The sequence below is a fragment of the Camelina sativa genome, chromosome 4, assembly GCF_030686135.1.
Source record: "Camelina sativa cultivar CO46 ecotype springtype chromosome 4, ASM3068613v1".
In the NCBI taxonomy this organism is placed as follows: domain Eukaryota; kingdom Viridiplantae; phylum Streptophyta; class Magnoliopsida; order Brassicales; family Brassicaceae; genus Camelina; species Camelina sativa.
In genome coordinates this window covers 32,977,146-32,995,413 of record NC_141883.1, presented here as the reverse complement: position 1 = coordinate 32,995,413, position 18,268 = coordinate 32,977,146, and the positions used below count along the sequence as shown (strand labels likewise).

Sequence of the window (18,268 nt, the reverse complement as noted above, 5' to 3'; positions counted from 1 at the left end):
AAGTGTATGGATGTCTGTACACATTATTAACATTTTTACACTTAATAACGTGTAAAGACATCTGTACACTTAATAAAGTGTGCAAATATCTGGACATTTAATTATGTGTACGGATACAAAATTTGTAAAAAAATTTAACATTATCAAATAAAATCATCAAACAAAATACATATCAAATTATAAAGAAAAAAATATAGACTTTTATATATCTGAAATTATTTTTTATAAAAATCATATTACCAAAATATTTGAATAAATATACTTTTTTCTCTTTCTCTCTCTCAAACACACACCATCTCATTTCTCTTTCTCTCTCATAATTTTATCTCACAAACATTTTATCTCACAAGTGGGATCCTGACTATTTCTACAATTATAAATAGTACATGTTGTACTGCATTTCTAATTAAGTTTGGAAAATGTACTAAAATACCAATAATCTCTATAAAAATCTACATGGTAAGAATGATGAGAAGAATCAGTGAAATATATTAGAAGAGAAAAAGAAAAATTAAATTTAAACATTTTTCTTTCGAACATATAATAGATAAATTTTTGTTCAATCTTTTTAATTTGTAAACATTGTTCATAGTTCGATTTTTTTCTTGTCCATCCCTTTCCCTTGCCATGTGTGTTTCTACTATTACTATAGGGACTGAAAATTCAGAAGAACATGCACTTGATTCCACCATTTTCACCCTGAATATGACTATATATATGCATTAAACACATATGAAAGTTAGAACTTATCAAATCTAATAATTACAACAATGGTTAAAAAAAAAGTATCAAATTTTTTGACAAGAAATATAGCATGCTACTACTAGGCCTACAGCAGAGAGAGAGAGAAAAAAAAAGGAAAAAAAAAGAGACTTGTCAATTTATAATCTAACGGATTCTCTTAACATATCTCCTTTGATTGAATCATTGCATCAAAGCGATGATAAATGAAAAAGATTGGGGGCTTTCGGTGATCCAAAAAAAAACATATATCTATCAAAAATATATATGCAGTACATGGTGATTCCCCCAACACCAACTTGCCAAAACACAAAATATTCTGTTTTTTTTTTCTTTCTCTCACACTCAAACTGACGATGCTGTTTGATTCTCTCTTGCCGGACGCACGTGTGGATCACACACGCATGAGTCATTATGCTTCATTCCTAGCTAGTTTACTACTACTACTTTTCCCATTGTTTTGTGGGTGTGGTGTGTATATTATAGCTTTAATTTTCATGTGCGTGATTCTTTTTCTTATGTTTGATTCTGAAATAACTTTATTATATATATATATATATAGTACTGTGATAAATTATTCGTTTTTGTATAACGGCTAGTTTTTTCTTTTGTTTTTTTATTATCAGAATTATATTATCACGCACGATACATTAAGATTATTTCCTATATAATTACCCAAAATCTTTTGCGTGAGAACTGATTACAATATAGTTTGTCCGTATCAACTGATAACAATCGCCCATGCATGGTTTCTATAATATGATGAGTTACCTGGAACAATTCAAACCAATTAGATACAATCTCGCCATACTAATTTCAAACCAAATTTACCCGAAGAATTTTACTGGGCCATTAAGCCCAATAAGTAATATTTAGGCCTACTTTATCGTGAAGGCTTTTCATAATAAGTCCCTTGTTTTTTTTTTGACTAAACCAAGTAATCAAGCCAGAGGATTATACATTACTTGCTAGTCTAATTAACCAGGTAGGTAATCAAGACTTCAAAACTTGGCCCATTGCGCGGATGAGCTGGCGACAAAAAAACAAAGAGAGTGATTCCACTTTTCCTTTACGGTCCATCAACAACGACAAATGCTAGTACTAAACAATAAACATATTACAAGAAAAGCTTCCAAACTTGGGAAGATTTGTGATTTGACTCTAATTAAAAATCTTAGAATCTGTAAATTACAAATTTACACACTCAACAAAGCATTAAATTAGAAAGTAAATAAAAAATGATTCAAGAAACAGAGTGACATCTCCTCTTCTGAAACATGAATCGTCTTTCCGAAACCGTTTTCTCGTCCGTATGCTTACCGTTACCGGCAGCACTTTGGCTGCTCCTGAATCTTAAAACGAAAGCGTTCAACTTGTTAAGACCTCTGGAGAGCTTCCTAAACATCCCATAACTAGGCCTTCTCCGGCTCGGCTTAACCATGTCTTTCTTCATCGAAACATGATCCTTCTCAAGGTCCGTTAGCCTCATCCTCATCCTGGCCACCTCCAGTCTGAGCTCTCTGTTCTCTCTCCTCACCGACGCGTAGTTGTCCCGCGGCGAGATCGCTCCGCTTGCCATCCCGCTTCCCGAGCGGTTCGGAAACAAGAAGAACTGGCTTTGGCTCGAACCCCCTGCTGTCCCACCGCCACTGGTCATTGCGTTCTTGAGCCGGGTCTGTTCGTAGAACAGGACTTGAACCGCAATCTGAACCGGAAGCCTCTCGTTTTGAGCCGCGTGGCTGCTTGCGTCCTGCGACAGTTTCTGACAGCTGATTGTCTTGCAGAGACGGTACCGCTCTGAATCCTTCATGTGTGGATGAACCTAACTCCAACCAAAACAGAGAGTCAATCAAAAACACTTTTGATTTTGGATCTCTAGTTTGTTAAAATCTTTATATACCTTGAGGAAGATGTCAACGGCTCTGTAGAGGCCATCGCAGACGACGCGAGCATGGTCAGGGAGAAGCTCTGCGAGAGCTATGAATTTCGAGGGAGGGAGGCTCGAGTCCAGAGCCACCTCCGCGAGATAACTGTCCATCAGCTTCGACACCTTGAAGATGGAGCTCTGTTTCGGAGACTCTGGCCCGTCGAAATCGTACATGGCCATCGCGCTCTCGTCCACCACATCTCCATCATCATCGTCGTCGTCCTCGTCGTCTCTGTATTCGCACTCATCGAGATGGAGGAACAAGGAGAAGATCCGCTGCACTGAGTCGGTGTCGTACATGGCGCCGATGTTGGCCGGAATCAGGATGTCTTCGAGGATGGCCTGGTCGAGCTGGTGGCTGATCCGTCTCTCCAGATCGGATCTGCAAGAGACGGAGGTTCCAGATCCTATAGCGGTCTTCAACAAGGTGGAGAGGAAGGAGATAGGGATGGAGCTTTTGTTGGCTTGCGTGGGGAGGAGGCCGACGACGGCTTCGAGGACGATTCGCTGTTTCCTCTGGAGATCGGAATCAGATTTGACGAGGTTAGGTTCTCTGATGATTTGCAGTGATTTGCGAGCGTAACTCATAAGGATGTCACTGATGATATCCTGATTGAGACCTTTGGACTTCATGGCGGAGACAACTCTCTGGAAGAAGTCGAGCTTGAGGGTCGGTAGAGAGCGTCCCCACGAATCATCACTAGCTGGTGGTTTCGGTTTCGGTTTCGGTTTCTCAGTCTCCGGCAACCTCACGACGCATCCTCCCAGTTTCTGATCAAGCTTGAGCAAACCAGAGGCTAGCTGTTCTTTGCAGGCGTTTACAGCGATTGCGTTCACCAGCCTCCCGACCAGGTTGATCTCTTCAGCTACAGGGAGCAGCCTCTCGCTCGAGTGTAGAACACTTATTGAGCTCGAAATGTCATTAAAAACCGAGTCTTTGAGGTAGGCCTCTGTTCTCGCCTCCAGGTTCTTCTCCGACAACTCTTCCGTCATCTCTAGGTAATGAGCCACGCATCGCAACGCCGCGATGTTAGACGAGTTGAATTGCAAGCCAACGCCGTAGCAGAACTTTGCTGCGAGCTCGAACGATTCTGAGCCGCCGGGGACTGTTGGTAGGCTGAGGTTCGTGTCTTTTGATTCCAGAACAAGTTTCCGGATTCTTCCACTCCGAGAGACGAGAGGAAACTGAGAATCAAAAAAGACAGGGACAACGGATTAAAAAAAGAGTTCTCTCGCGTAGCTTGAACTTAAATGGAGTTTACCTTGTGGAGAGAAAAGCTGGCAGAGCCTACATCGATGGTTAAGTCACTCGTAACGTCCGAGACAGGCCTGGAAATCAGAAGTCAGCAACAACAACAATATATAAAAAGAAGAGATGCAGAACTCAAAGATTATAATACTAGACAAAGAAAGCAGAGACGACGAGTGTAGTCAAGTAGAGACCATTGAGGAGTGTGTCTGATACTGGAACTTGGTCGAAACGCTCTTTTCCCAGATACACTTTGCTTCGACTCAGGAATAGTAACAACACCCATATTAGGATCTATCTCTTCTCCCCAAATAAAGTTGCAAACCTTTTTTGTCTGTATTTTTTTTTTTTTTTTTTTTTTTAGCAATCCGATGTTATTGCCAAGAAGACCTGCAAATATGTTCCTTACTGTCGGCTGCAAATGCTCTCTGTCTCTGTCTCTGTCTCTCTTTGCCTTTCAAATACTAGTAAGTAGTACTCCATGAAAGATTGTGCAGAGGAGTGAATTAAAATAAAATAAAAAACACTTGAATTCATGCAGAATTAGAGCGCAATCATGACTTTCTTATTAAAAATTAATCAGGTTACTTGTTTAAATATATATATGCACATCATTTTTATTTAAAAAAATTAGGTGAATACAACTTTATTCTCCGGGAATTAGGACACTAATCTCGCTTGCTATAGGTAGTGACTGTAAAGACTGCTACTACATATGAGTACATCCATGATCTCATCTCACAGTCACATATCAGATTTTCCATTCATTCAATTATAGCCCAGGTGGTGGTTTTAACATTTCGACTTCTTTTTTTTCTAAAGATTGCAATTTATTTAGTTTGCTAATCGTTTTGTATATAGAGATTATATTAGTGCAATCTATGTGACTCAAGTTGTCTATGTTTCACTTTTTATTATGCACAGTACTGATTGAAAAGCAATTCATTTATGTTCATTAGCGTTAAAAAGTCAATTAAGTGTGCTGTTTATTACTTCTGCTTTTCGGTGAAAAAGTTTAAAAAGTTTCTTATCGTGTCTTTTTCTTTTACACGGTGTATATGTATTTATATATCAAACAATAAATTGCAGGAAATGTGAATGGGTTGCATTGCTTTTGAGGGTTGTAATCATACTTCGATGTTTTTTTTTTTTTTTTTTTTCAAACTCGGAAAAAATAAATGTATCAGTAGATAAAGTAACAGAAACAAAAAATAAGAATGTTCGCCTAACCTGCTAAAAAATCATAATGTGTATGTAATACGAGATTCATTAAAATAATATCTTCTTCAGTAAAGTTAAAATTTGGTTAATATGTGTGTTTCCTTCTTGCTGAATTAACAAAATGTTTTAATCAAAATGTATCACAAACAGATTACACAATTTCGTCTTTTAGGAACTCAAATTCAAAACCACATCATAAAGAGGAAGTTTTCGCATTAAGTGATGTGTCCACTTGGTTGATCTACCCACAACAAGGAATCTTTTTTGTTCTTATTCTTGTGACCTCTGCGATACAAATAAATCATCCTGCAAACTTGAAATGGGTGGAGGACCATGCAAATGAAATTAGATAGCAACTTTGTGTGTTTGAAACACTCACAATTGACAAAAAGAAAAGTGTGTGTGAGAGAGAGGCAAGAAGTGGGGTGGGAAATAACAGCAAATGATGGCTAAGCAAATTAAATTGTGAATGATGGTTTCTTTCGCAGGTAGGGTTTTCTCTAAAGATTACTACTTACTACTTCCTTGTCCTTAATTTAAAATTCTTGAACCCATTCTCATCATTTCTCTCATCTCTTTTCATTGCCACTTTCCCAATGCTATGATCGATTCTAGGATTAGTGTGCTTCCCCTCATATTTTTAAATAGGAAAAGTAAAATATAAATAAAAACAAGATATGGTGTCAACAAACCTTCCTTCAAGATTAGCCTTATAATGTAGATTGTTCCCTCACCAATTACAATATCTAATGTGTGAAGCAGTATCATAACAAATTAACAACACTCAATTTCGACTGCAATAAGAAGAACAAAAACCTTAACGAGATAAGTTAACCATGGCAGAGCAAAGGAAAACAAAAAAAATCTAAAAATGAAGAAGAGAATTGATAAGTTCTTTTTCTCTGTTTTTTTTTTTTTTTTTTTTTTTGGATTCAGCCGCAATGGGTCTGGAGTAGAAGTACGGACAAGACAAAGAAACCTTGTCTGTCTCTATACAAACATTATACATACAAACAAACAAACAAAAAAAGAAGAAGCCTTTTTTCCTGTCTTTGATATATGCACATATAGATTTCCTCTTATATATGTGATTCTCACTCAGGTCTTCTACTCAAATAGGCTTTTTTTTTTTTAATAAGGTACGGGGGACTATATATAATATATAGAAATTCACATCACATGCTTCTATATAATAATGATTTAGATTAAGAATTGCAAGAGGACTGCGTATGCGTACCCTCTTCTGCGCTTATCATTTCAAAAGGATCGACGAATTTCTCGTCCTTGTCTTGTAATTCTGCTACCTGTTAGAGGAAGAGAAGTCTGGCTCGAGAGTTGCAGGTCAGAGAATGGAATTGAGCCGCCGCTCTGTGAGAATATCAAGCCTGCCGAGATGCTTGATGTGCTTCTTGAAGTAGGCAAACCTGTCAAGTACGGATCTTTTGCACCGCCTGTTATGAGCTCTGTCGATGAAGAAGAAGGCGCGGCTGCGAGAGCACCCAAGAGAGAGCTCACTGGGTAAGGAGCCACCGGTGCATCAGCTAGAGAGGATGCAGAAGGATTGTATCTGATGGTTCCCATTGGATGATCAAATTTACATGTTGATCCAAACTTGCAGAAGCCGTTTTGTACGTAGAAAGTACACCGTTGCACACCCTGTTTCCCAACCCAAGATACAAACGGATTTTAGAGATCAATGTTACTAATGATCAACCCCATCGATACGCTATTCAGCAAGCAACAACTTTAACGATTTAGAGAGAAGAGCATACCGGGCGTAGAGGAAGACCAATGGGGCTGAGGATGCAGTTAGCTCTTGGTGGAACCCGATCTCGAGGATGATGAAACTTACAAGATGTTCCAAACTTACAATCTCCTGTTTTCAAATAGTATTGGCACTCTGGTTCACCGGGTCTCTCTGGGAAGGCGGCTTGTTCTTTCTGTATGACACCTGTAGGAGATGACAGAGATGGATAAACCCCGGGAAGCGAAGGACTGGTGGAAGAGAGCTGTGTAACTCCATATAAAGAAGTTGCCCCAACAGCGTGCTGCGCACCAGGAGATAGAGCAGGGCTCACAGGTGCCTGAACCATAACTAAAAGTGAGACACAGAAAGAGAGAGAGAGACTGTGTAAATATGCAAAGGTAGTGATGATATAACGATATAAAAGGTTTACCGAGTAAGGACTCCAGCCTGGAATAGGAACGACCCCTGGAGTGAGTAACATTGGACCATAGGCGCCTTGCATATAAGAACCGGGAAGAAGAGTTCTTGCAACTCTCAAGCTAGAGGATGGACCTCCGTACTGGTCAGGCATAAGTGACTGCACCGATGGATAAAACTGAGGTGCAGATGCTGGTGGCGGTGGTGGTGGTGGTGGGACAGTTGTACCAGCAGGCTGAGGATGATGAAATTTACAGGTTATACCAAATTTGCATTGCCCCGTTTTCAAATAGTAGGAGCATTCGTTCTCACCCTACAAACAGGGTATTGAAAGATGATGCAAACTCGACTCGACACGACACGACGCGACACGACCCTTAATTATTAGGTTTGTAAGTGAAAGAGGGAAACAAAACAAAGCTTACCTCTCGCACAGGGTATCCATAAATATTAAGTGGAACGTGGCTCATGGATCCACCTGCGTTCTTTGGATGGTGGAATTTGCATGACGCCCCAAATTTACAGGTTCCAGTTTTCAAATAAAACTGGCAAACATAAAAAGCGATCAATAATATAACTAAACAAGCTTGTTTTCATGTCATGAGTTGGACATTAAAAAATGGGAACGTGAGAGGGTTACCTGGCAAGGGAGTTCACCAAAACGTTCTGGATACTGGCCTGTAGCTCTAACAGTTGCTTCAACCTAGAACAATGCAAGCAAAAAGCAAAAACTGTATTATAAGAAAAATTGGAAAGTGTGTGGCCAAAGCAAGAAGAGAAATGAGAAAGCTAGCTTTTTCTACAACAGAGCATAAAACAAAACTACATTCTGAGGAATTTTTTATAAGACCATGGAAGCAAACACAGAGGAGCAAAACTGAAACCTCCTCAGGACTGAGGAGTTGAATACTTTTAACAAGTTATCAGGTTAGCCAAGTGAATCACCCACATTACGCAAAATTGAATAGTTTCCTAGTATGGAGTATCAGTACTCAGTAGAGTAGAGAGACAAAAAAAAAAAAAAAAAAAAAAGAGAGGAGGGGAGGAAGAAAAAAGAAGTACCGAGGCACGATCGCGAGGGTGATTGTAACGACAACGATTACCGTAACCGCAGACACCAGTGCGCATGTAGTAGGCACAGTCAGGGGCACCAAGTCTCTCCGGGTACGTCTCGCTGCTACCCAACCCTAATCGCCACATCGACTCTGCAAAATTATGAATGGAACAACAAACAAAAATCCCCCCCAGAAGAGTCAGTCAATTTTTTTTTTTTTGACGGAAACCCTAAAGAGGCCGTACAGTTGTTAGAGAGAATCAAACAAGACGCATGCGAGAATAAATAAAAAAAAAAAAAAAAAAAAAAAGAAAAAAAAGAGGAGACCTTCGAGACCGGAATCGGCATCAGCAGGGCTCCAGTCGGGAGGAGCTTGAGCAGATTGTGAGCCATTGATGGGATTGCGAGCATACATGTCCATGGAAGGTAACCTTGCCTCTCTCTCTCTCTCTCTCTTTTTTTTTTTTTAGGGATTTGGGTGTACAGTAAAAGACAAAAACAAAAAAGTTAGTGAAAGAAAGAAACTCCTCAACCAAGAGAAAGAAGAGTAAATGTCATGGGAGAAGAGGGGGATCGACTGAGATTTACCGGAGAAGCCGATTTCAAAGGGCGAGAGAGATTATAACAACGGAACCTGATAGAGAGAGAGAGAGCAAAAGAAGAAGGAAAAAGAGATGCTTCTTCGACAGTGATTGAAGAGAGCGCTTCTTTGGTCGGTCCCTCTCTCTCTCTCTCTCTCTCTCTCTCTTTCGCTCTTCAGGAATACCGTACGGTCTCTGCCCTCTCTGCACTAGTATGTTTCTTTTCTTAGCTTTCAATTTTCCTTTTTTTTTTTTTTAATTTTGTTTTTATAATTTATGTGAGAAAAAAAAAAATATATTGAAGTAGGAGTACACTACTGTATTTCTTAATTTCATAAATTGTTGTTTTTTGTCTTTTTTTTTTCTTTTATTATTAAATTTCATTTTTGTACTCTCTCTTGGGTGCCTTGGGTCTCTCGACTAGTGAAAAAGCATCCCAGAAAAGGGAAAATATATTTCCAAGAACAATAAATTAATAATTATTAAATTACTTGAGAGAGAGAAAACAAACAAGCAAACAAACAAATTATATATTTGACTACTACCCCTACTACTAGTATAGTAGTATGTACAGTACAGTATTATATTTCGAAAATGACCGGAAGGCCCTTTGGGGCGAGGAAAGCGCTCGCGCGGGTGGCCAAACAGACTTAAACCAAAGATATTACATTTGCCCAAACAGAAGAGAAGAGCGCAGTTTCCCCTTTCTCGCGACTAGTCCGGTCCGAAAGTTGGTTGGGGGGGGGGATACATCCGTCATTCTACCTACCTAACCTATAGTATGTATTTTCGACAACTCGCTGGCTCTCTTTGACTGAGTCGACTCAGTTTCTACAATCAAACAATCAATGCCCTTTCACATTTCTTCGTTTCCGCTTCCCAATTTGTCGGCGGCGTCCCTCCCTCCCTCCCTCCACTTGGTCCAATTATTTTGCAGTTTTTTGATTTTAGCCTTTGGTCCACTAATAGATCTAAAGCCCATAAATATAAAGCCCATATAGATATAAGAAAATGGTAAATTTTTTAAGGAAATGGTAAATTTTAATTAAGCTTACCGCGCGATCAATTGTAGATTCGGAAAACAGCTTTGGTTAATTAATAATCCTCAAGAGGAAGACAATCAGAGAGATGTTGATCAGCGTCGTCGTGGTCGTGGTGGTGTGATCTCAAATGGGTTTCCGATTACAAATCATTTGTAGGTCTTCCCTTTGCAGTAGATTGTCTTCCCGTTATCTTCAATCACCACCACTACTCCGACTCTCTTCTTCTTCTTCGCTAAACCCTAATTTCGATTTCTCCAGAAGGTGGCATTCTTCTGGCCAAAGATCCGGAGACGAAGGCGACAAGATTTTCCGGCTTGGTCTCTCCGCTGATATTGGCTTGTCTCTCGGCAAAGCTGTCACCGGCTATCTCTGCGGCAGCACCGCCATTCTCGCCGACGCAGCTCATTCCGTGTCCGATGTGGTTCTAAGTGGTATTGCTCTTCTCTCTTACAGAGCTGCCAATGTTCCCAAGGACAAAGAGCATCCCTATGGTAGTACCCGCCCGCTTATACCTTAATTATTATATATATACATATACATTGCTCTCTCTCTCTCAATTACTGAGTCCCTTTTCCGCAGGTCATGGTAAATTTGAAACTCTAGGAGCACTTGGTATCTCTTCCATGCTTTTGGCCACTGGCTGTGGTATTGCCTGGCATGCTTTACACCTTTTATCTGTATGTATGACCTACACTCCACTCCATACCTCCTCATTTGTCATCTCTTCTCTCATCTCTTTCTCTTAGATATTTCTTCGTCTTCTCTCTCTCTCTCTCTCTCTCTTTTGCAGACTGCACTTTCCTCAACTCCTGAGGTTACTCACCATCACGGAATTGATATGAGTCATCCCTTTCTTGCTGTCTCTGTTACTCTTGCTTCCATTTCTATCAAAGAAGGGTACAACTTTACTTTCACTTTCTTTTCTTATATCCATCCATCCATCCAGCAAGTTTCTTATAGCCCATACATAGCTTTCGTTGATTAGAAGACACCTGTAACTTGCTTTCATTCACTTTTTATTTACACTATGCTTCCCTACTAGGATCTAACTTGTTTACAGGATCTAAAGCGTGTTTTCATTCACTCTTTAGTATTAGATTGTTTTATTGTGTTCTCGCTTCTTTTTTTCATTCTCCCTGAACCTCACCTCATTCATTCTTCTCAGGCTTTACTGGATCACCAAACGAGCAGGAGAAAAACAAGGCAGTGGATTGATGATGGCTAATGCTTGGCATCACCGATCAGATGCTATTTCTTCTCTAGTTGCCCTTGTTGGAGTTGGTAACCATTTCTATCCCACTTTGTTTATCAACTATATCCTTTGTTTCATTATCCCAGACCTCGTCATGCATACCATCAAAAAAAATAAAGCGGAAACAATACAATGTAGCTCCCTCAATTCCATTTATTTATTTTTATTTTAAGTCTCAGCTTTTGTAACATATATAGCCTTACTTCTGTGCAGGAGGTTCTATTTTCGGAGTCAATTTCTTAGATCCTCTAGCTGGCCTTGTTGTCTCGGCTATGATTTTCAATGCCGGACTGGAAACAGGACACCAAAGGTACTCACCCTATCTAATGTTTCTTTTTCTATCAGTTTTATCCATAACAAGCCTGTATTAGCTTGAACATGTAATGGGATAATGGTTCCAACACCATCTCAATTGCTCAAATTTCCATTTCTTTGTTTAGTGTCTTGGAACTGGTGGATGCTGCTATACCAGCACAACAATTAGAGCCTATAAGACAAACCATATTACAGGTTGAAGGAGTCAAGGTACAGATTGTGGATCCTTGTACCTTTCACGATGATAGGCTTTCAAATATATAAACCTTGCTATATAACAATTTATTGTATTCTTTTCTAGATTCAGTCTATCTGTAATTAGAAAGTATGCCTTAATGTTTTCTGTTATTTGTTGCTAATGAGTGTGTCATGATATTCTTTATCCATAGGGATGTCATCGGCTAAGAGGTAGGAGAGCTGGTTCATCGTTGTATCTTGATGTACACATTGTAGTAAGTGCTGCTTCCTTCTGTCTCGAATAGAAAGAATAATCCCAATAAAAAAATCAATCATTATCATTTTTTCCTTACAGGTAGATCCTTTTTCCAGTGTGAGTGTTGCACACGAGGTAGGAGAATATGTACGAGGACAGATTAATAAGAACCACCCTGAAGTGTCTGAAGTCTTTATACATATAGGTATGCACTATGCAGCATTCTGCATGGTGAGAAACATGTCTAACCAACTTATTCACTACTTCTCGCTCTTAGCTATCATCTCAAATTTTCCTTGCAGATCCAGCCTTTTTAGAGTTTTCTTGTAGCATGATAGAGGATCATGACAGTACAAGGAATGAAAGTAATCAAGAAAGTAACATCTGCCGAGAGATTAAACATGTTGAAGCCACCGCCTCAGATATTTTTTCGTCACAGTTCTCTGAGGTACTCTGTTTATTTTTGGCTACAATCCTGAACAAACCCAACCTCTATGCATTCATGTTTATTAGTTTCGAAGACAATGAATCTTTCACGTATCTGCAGAAAATGACGATCAAACGAGTTACACCGCACTTGTTGGATAGCAAGATCTTGCTCCAAATCGTAGTCTCCATGCCATCGACCATGACAATACAGTAAAGCTCTTCCATGTCTGTACTTGTAGGCCATTTGGCTACTCTCCTGTAACCATCTGACAAGTATTTTGCTGCTATGCAGGGACGCCATGAGAGCCGCTGGAGATGCAGAGAAAGCGATTCTGAAGGCAGCCCCAAATGTGGCTCGTGTGAGCATTCAGCTTAGTCTTAAGAACTCCTTGCCTCAGTAATTAGCTTTGGTGTTTGAAGGAAATAACAAGAGAGACCTCTCTGCAATAGCTGCAACAAGTAGAACGTTGAAAAGAATATACAACGAGCCAACTATGTTTATACTAATGTCGGCGTTTTGTTGATATTTTTGGCTTCCTTTACACTGCTCATCAAAGTTGTTTCTTTGTGATGAACAATTCTAATTTCGAAAGTTTGCATGAGTCCAAAGCTGAGAAAAGTTTTGGGAATGTAATTGTTGAGTACTAATTCTGCATTGGATCCGATGAAAGTAAAATAACATCACAGCTTTCCATAGCTTCTTTCAGCCGTGACTGTGCTACAACGAGGGTAACAGAAACAAAAGGCAAAAACATTTTCTATAACTATGTTGCTACATTGACTATAACTGCAAAATTCCTCCCCATTTGGCGCTTGCCTTTGAGGTATATGCAGACATGTCAATTTCAGATCGAAGTTAGTCTATTCACTCTCCTCAGTGTTTGAACTATCCTCTACAGTTCCGTTTCTGAACTTAGAGGACACGAGTAAGTGACGATGAATGCGCTTTGTAGATTTTGTTCTTGACTTGCTTCTTGACTCCTCCAAAGCCTTTCTCTTCTTCTTTGAGTTACCAAGGTACCCGAAAGCAAAAGCTTCGAGTGCCTTTGTAGTCAACGGTCGGGTCCTTGTACTCTGCCTCCGTCCAGGAAGCAAATCCGCGATTACCTGAGGCTTACACTGCATTTCCACATCCACTTGAACAGATGACTGATCTGCACAAGAGCTCTCACTGTTCTGCACAACGTCTGTGATGACAGTATCAGTACCATCAGCTTCACGTTCTAGTGAGATTTGTGAAACGTTCAAGTCAAAATCTTCTCTGGTTTCAGATGTTTCTGGTGATATTTCTCGATCTTCGTTTCTTCGACAATAGCTATCTGTTGCCACGGAACTGGTGGACGACGGTTTCAGAGTTCTATCTTTATCGATGTGCTCCTCTCCCATCAAAAGAACATTTCGACCAGCTTCTAATGGGTTTTGTCTCATCTTCTTCACTGGTTTCTTCTTCCTAGACTGGTTTTCACCAAAAATACCCGATTCTCTCATGGTACAATCTGCCAAGCTGCTCCTTTTTTTGCAGACAGGTAACTTTGGATTTCTTGGTCTCCCGCCTTTCCGCTTGTTCTGCTGTCTCTCACTGACAGAAACAGCGCTTCGACTAGTGGCATTTTCCATGTTTACAGAGCTGCTCTTGCCAGAACTAATACTGCCCCCACCACACACTCTCGAAGCCATTGATTTAGCTGTGGTCCCTGCCTTGTTTTCAGATTCTTCTGACAGGTTATCCTCAGATTCACTCAAGTAACTTGGGGAGTTAGCAATTGAACAGCCGGTCTCAACAGGCAGAGATCTTAGCTCTTTCAATGTACTTCCTTGCACACCATTCGCCTCACTGGTATCCACAATCGTAAACATAGCGACCTCCTGAATTTTACTTGTTTTGCTGCGTGGTTGTAGGTACCTCTTCTTTTTCTTGCTGTTTGGTGAAGAATCATCAAGCTCGTCTAAATTTATGGGCGGGTCATTCTTGGTTTCCTCTTCTTTGCTCCCTTTCATATCAAGATCCTCGTCAGTATTGAGCACAAGAAGTGTGGGATCTAAAGCAACTTTGTTCAAGACATCAGTGAGAGAATCATAGTAGTGGTTCCCCTTTGACATCTTCCTCCTGGAAAACTTCTTGGCTTCCGGTACGAGGAAAACAAGAGAATTCTTCGGGGCATCTTTGGGCTGCTCAGAGTGCCATCCTCTTGCCAATAAGCGTGGCCAAACAGCTTCCCAGAAGAGGTCACTGGACCGTGTTTTGCTCATCCTATATTCTCCGGTTAGGAATTTGACTATATCCCTAATCGGAAGATCATTGCGTATTCGTACTTCAGAGGCTCCATGATTTGACTTGGTTGGTTCTAGCGCGCAGTTGGTCAGATCTCTTTTCCCTTTACCTATACCAATAACTTCTGTAAGCATATCAATTCCTACCGTGTCCTTTAAAGTGAAGACATAATCCTCCAGTGCAATCTTATCTTCCCTAAATGCTTTAGATACCTACAAAAAACAACAACAACAACAACATGGACATCTCTAAGATTCTGCATTTTGATAATGTTCATTATCAGATTCAGAACACTCCGAAACCAGAAGCATATGGTACCTTAAGCAACGTAGTCTTGCAATCCTCAGATACATGAGAGGAGATACGAGAGAGCAGCTCTTGTTGCCTCCAACCAGATAATAACTTTTGGCCTTGAACAGAGCGTCTGGTTCGCAACTTGCGTCCATCAACCCATCTCCGGTATTCACTAGACCTGTAAAAGGTTCCGTAGTAGTATGAGAGCACATCTCCCATGTGCTTGGTGCCAAGGAATCTCTGCACCAAGAAAAGGTTTTTCCCAAGACAGTAGAGGCCAAGAAGGAAGCGCTGTTGCTCAGCAACGTCCCAAGAATCACCCAAAGACCCAGGGAAGGGATAGAGGCTCTTATCAAGCCAGTCAAACTCGAACTTGGCATTTCTTTGGCATGGCAATGCAAGCACAATACTCCTCGGTTTCAAACTAGCAGCCGGTTCAGATTTTTCCAAGGGTTGATCGGTTGAGGGACTGCCTTTGTCACCCTCCTCGGCTTCACGGAAACCTCTGAATTTCTCACTTCTCGTCCACATGAGAGGGATAGGCAAGGAAAAAGTGACTAGGTCCTGCTGTGATTGGAAGCATCTGATGAGCATTGAACGATCATATGGTGGTATACCTGCTTGGTACTGATCTCCAACACGAGGAAAGACCTCGGGGTCTCCGTTAATTCCATTGAGATATGGGGAATGAAGTTGTTGTTTGGAGGATTCATCGACAAAACCTTCCATGTCATCTGAATGAATTGGCTCCATCTGAGCACCAAAAAAAAAAAGAGACGAAGCTTTGCTAAGAGTTTCCGGAGGCAAACGCAATCAATAATAATGAGACACACATCATCATCCAAAGCAATTCTCTAAAGACGACAATTTGGAGGAGTTCAAACTCATCCTCAAAAAAAAAACCTAACATTGAAAGAAAGAGAAAGAAGATAAAATCGACGAGGTTCAGGTCCTAGAAGAAGAGGGTCCAGAATAACCCCAAAATAGACAGAATGAAACCCAAAGCTGCCGTTTTTAACAACAATTAAAAAAAAAAAAAAAAAAAAAACCCAGACCAGAGAAGCCACAAAGAAGAAACAAACAAAAGAAATGATATATGTATGTATGATATGAAACAGCAGTGGTGACCCCTACTAATTCATAAAAAAGCAAAATAAATAAATAAATAAACCCAGACCAGAGAAGCCACAAAGAAGAAGACCTGAATCGTTTTGGCTACGAACGGAAATGTAATAAAAAGAAACAAACAAAAGAAATGATTTTTGAACATAAGACCCGAGAGACCCCGACCCGAGAGACCCGACCCGAGCCCCGACCGTCGTAGTCGTATAGTATCTACATATATAAATAATAGGAAGAGGGAGAGAGAGAGAGAGAGAGAGAGAGAGAGAGTACCTCCATCTCCATGGAAGAAGAAGAAGAAGAAGAAGAAGAAGAAGAAGAAGAAAAGTATGGTTGATGAACGTCGTCGAGTAATAAAATAAAAAAAAAAAAAAAATGGGTCGAATGGAATCTATATGTAGAAGAAGAAGTAATAGTTTCAATCTATAAAGATGTAAAAAGTTGGAGCAGCTAAAAATATACCAAACAACAAACGCCGAAACAGAGAGACAGAGCGATATAAAAAAAAATTAAAGAAAAAAATAAAGTTGTGTCTCTCTAATAATTATTATTAAAAATGACGGAGACGAACAAAGAAAGAAAGAAAGAAAGAAAGAAGAAGAGGGAAGCCGTGGTCGAAAGGAAGGAAGGAAGGAAGGAGAGCTATCAGATTTACCTCTCACTGTCTCAGTCGTCTGTTGTCACACACACAGCTTTTGCATCAAAAAAAACCAAAAAAAAAAAAAGACTTACGAATTCTCTTCTCGGCTCGCACTTTCTCAAGACAAAAGAAGAAGACCTCAACGCAGAATTAATAATAAATAATATATCTTAAGTAAAAATGTGTGTTTGCTTGCATATGAGAGAAGATGGATCTTAACGCTTTTTTTGTTTCTTTCTTTTTCTTGTAAAATTGTTGGGGTCATATTACACAAAAAAAAAAAAAAAAAAAAAAAGAATTGAAATGAAATGAAAGAGCGTGAGAGCACACGCGTTCTTAGTTCTACAATATTGTAGTAATAAATAAATATTCTTCAAAATACCCGAATTACCCTTACCCCGACGTTTGTCTCTTCGTCTTCTTTTTACCTCTTTCCGTCTTTTTCTCCTTTCCTTTTCTTCTTCTTTCTCCCTAATTCAGTCATTAAGTAAATTGCTAGTATTTTCTTGTTGTTTTCTGTTGTAAAAAACGGTAAATTTTTGAACACCTTCTTGGTATAACAAGCTTAAATACATTACACTAAATTTATTTTTATTTTGGTAGTCTCTTATCATTTACACTCTCTTTTTTTTTTTTTTTTTTTACTCGCTAGTAAAAGTGAAACACAATGCATGTACAATATAACTTGTTGTTTGTTCAATTCAATGATATACGAATACGACACGATTATTTCCCCTCTATATATATAACTAGCGAATAATAATAGTAAGAATACCTACGCTTGTACAAGGTAGGTACCTTTAACACAACAACCAAATTATTGAAATATCATACTATTTTTTTTTTTTTAATAAATCATACTATTATATGTTATTAGCTCCTTCAACTATACTAAATAGGTAAAATGTATGTCGACAAAAGACTTCCAAAGTAGTATCATATTTGCTTTGGTATAGTTACTAAGCATCATATATAAAATTAAAAAGAAAAAAAAAATAGATTAGAGAAATTAAAAACATTTCCGATAATATACGTGTTGATTTAAAGAAGCAGGCATCGGAGAATCATTTAATATATATAGATCAGCCCAAAACTGAGAGAGGATAAGGGCATTTACGATCCCCAATAAGGGCCTATAATCGTTCTTCTCTAGTGTTATAGTAGTATATACTACAGCCCAAACTTGCTTGAGTCGAGAAGAAGTTCTATTATCTCAGTGCAAGTCTGAAAACAATTAAGCATATTGTGTCATTGGTCCTGCTTTTTTCTAATTTACCGATTTGCAACATTTTTTCCTATATTTCTTTGTCAATTTTTATTTAAAACAGAAAAGTAATTTTATACATAACAAAATATATATATATATATATAGCTAACTATTTACAAAAAATTAGTAATATAACATATGAACTTAAATAGTCATATATAACTTGAAATTATATTAGAAAAGAAACCTAATGTATATTTATAAAATTGTAACGCAAATAATTTGGACAAGCAGTTGTCGTCATGTCATTAAGGCCATTGGGGA

The 18,268-nt window shown here is 39.1% G+C and overlaps 4 protein-coding genes across 11 annotated transcripts; 1 reads left to right on the top strand and 3 right to left on the bottom strand.

Annotated features, from left to right (window-relative positions):
- Positions 1-1,809: 1,809 nt before the first annotated feature.
- On the bottom strand, positions 1,810-4,487 carry LOC104793775 (BTB/POZ domain-containing protein SETH6). The gene is made up of 4 exons (XM_087511289.1): positions 4,112-4,487; positions 3,931-3,997; positions 2,642-3,853; positions 1,810-2,563 (listed from the first exon to the last, which is right to left on the bottom strand). Exons 1-4 carry the CDS (start codon positions 4,201-4,203, stop codon positions 1,985-1,987), a joined length of 1,950 nt encoding a protein of 649 aa, XP_087367415.1. The 5' UTR covers positions 4,204-4,487; the 3' UTR covers positions 1,810-1,984.
- Positions 4,488-6,022: 1,535 nt separating this feature from the next.
- On the bottom strand, positions 6,023-9,208 carry LOC104784464 (zinc finger CCCH domain-containing protein 32). Of its 4 annotated transcripts, none has more exons than XM_087511291.1 (8): positions 8,945-9,208; positions 8,684-8,808; positions 8,365-8,507; positions 7,943-8,005; positions 7,728-7,847; positions 7,316-7,615; positions 6,911-7,222; positions 6,023-6,794 (listed from the first exon to the last, which is right to left on the bottom strand). In XM_087511291.1, exons 2-8 carry the CDS (start codon positions 8,775-8,777, stop codon positions 6,396-6,398), a joined length of 1,431 nt encoding a protein of 476 aa, XP_087367417.1. In that variant the 5' UTR covers positions 8,778-8,808; positions 8,945-9,208; the 3' UTR covers positions 6,023-6,395. The 4 variants fall into 4 exon arrangements, with proteins under 4 accessions (XP_087367417.1, XP_087367419.1, XP_087367416.1 ...); XM_087511293.1 differs by having other exon boundaries at positions 7,316-7,537; positions 8,945-9,170; XM_087511290.1 differs by having other exon boundaries at positions 8,684-8,950.
- Positions 9,209-9,579: 371 nt separating this feature from the next.
- On the top strand, positions 9,580-13,115 carry LOC104783369 (metal tolerance protein C1). 3 transcript variants are annotated; one of them, XM_087511294.1, is made up of 12 exons: positions 9,580-10,132; positions 10,239-10,471; positions 10,560-10,657; positions 10,771-10,877; positions 11,146-11,261; positions 11,446-11,542; positions 11,673-11,757; positions 11,937-11,999; positions 12,080-12,185; positions 12,283-12,428; positions 12,528-12,619; positions 12,702-13,115. In XM_087511294.1, the coding sequence occupies exons 3-12, from the start codon at positions 10,604-10,606 to the stop codon at positions 12,808-12,810; spliced, it is 975 nt and encodes a 324-aa protein (XP_087367420.1). In that variant the 5' UTR covers positions 9,580-10,132; positions 10,239-10,471; positions 10,560-10,603; the 3' UTR covers positions 12,811-13,115. The 3 variants fall into 3 exon arrangements, with proteins under 3 accessions (XP_087367420.1, XP_087367421.1, XP_010506821.2); XM_087511295.1 differs by having other exon boundaries at positions 9,618-10,132; positions 10,560-10,661; XM_010508519.3 differs by having other exon boundaries at positions 9,996-10,471.
- LOC104783370 (uncharacterized) lies at positions 13,030-17,075 on the bottom strand. 3 transcript variants are annotated; one of them, XM_010508522.2, is made up of 3 exons: positions 16,830-17,075; positions 15,000-15,728; positions 13,030-14,893 (listed from the first exon to the last, which is right to left on the bottom strand). In XM_010508522.2, exons 2-3 carry the CDS (start codon positions 15,726-15,728, stop codon positions 13,271-13,273), a joined length of 2,352 nt encoding a protein of 783 aa, XP_010506824.1. In that variant the 5' UTR covers positions 16,830-17,075; the 3' UTR covers positions 13,030-13,270. The 3 variants fall into 3 exon arrangements, with proteins under 3 accessions (XP_010506824.1, XP_010506825.1, XP_010506823.1); XM_010508523.2 differs by having other exon boundaries at positions 16,753-17,069; XM_010508521.2 differs by having other exon boundaries at positions 16,371-17,035.
- Between the last annotated feature and the right edge of the window lie 1,193 nt (positions 17,076-18,268).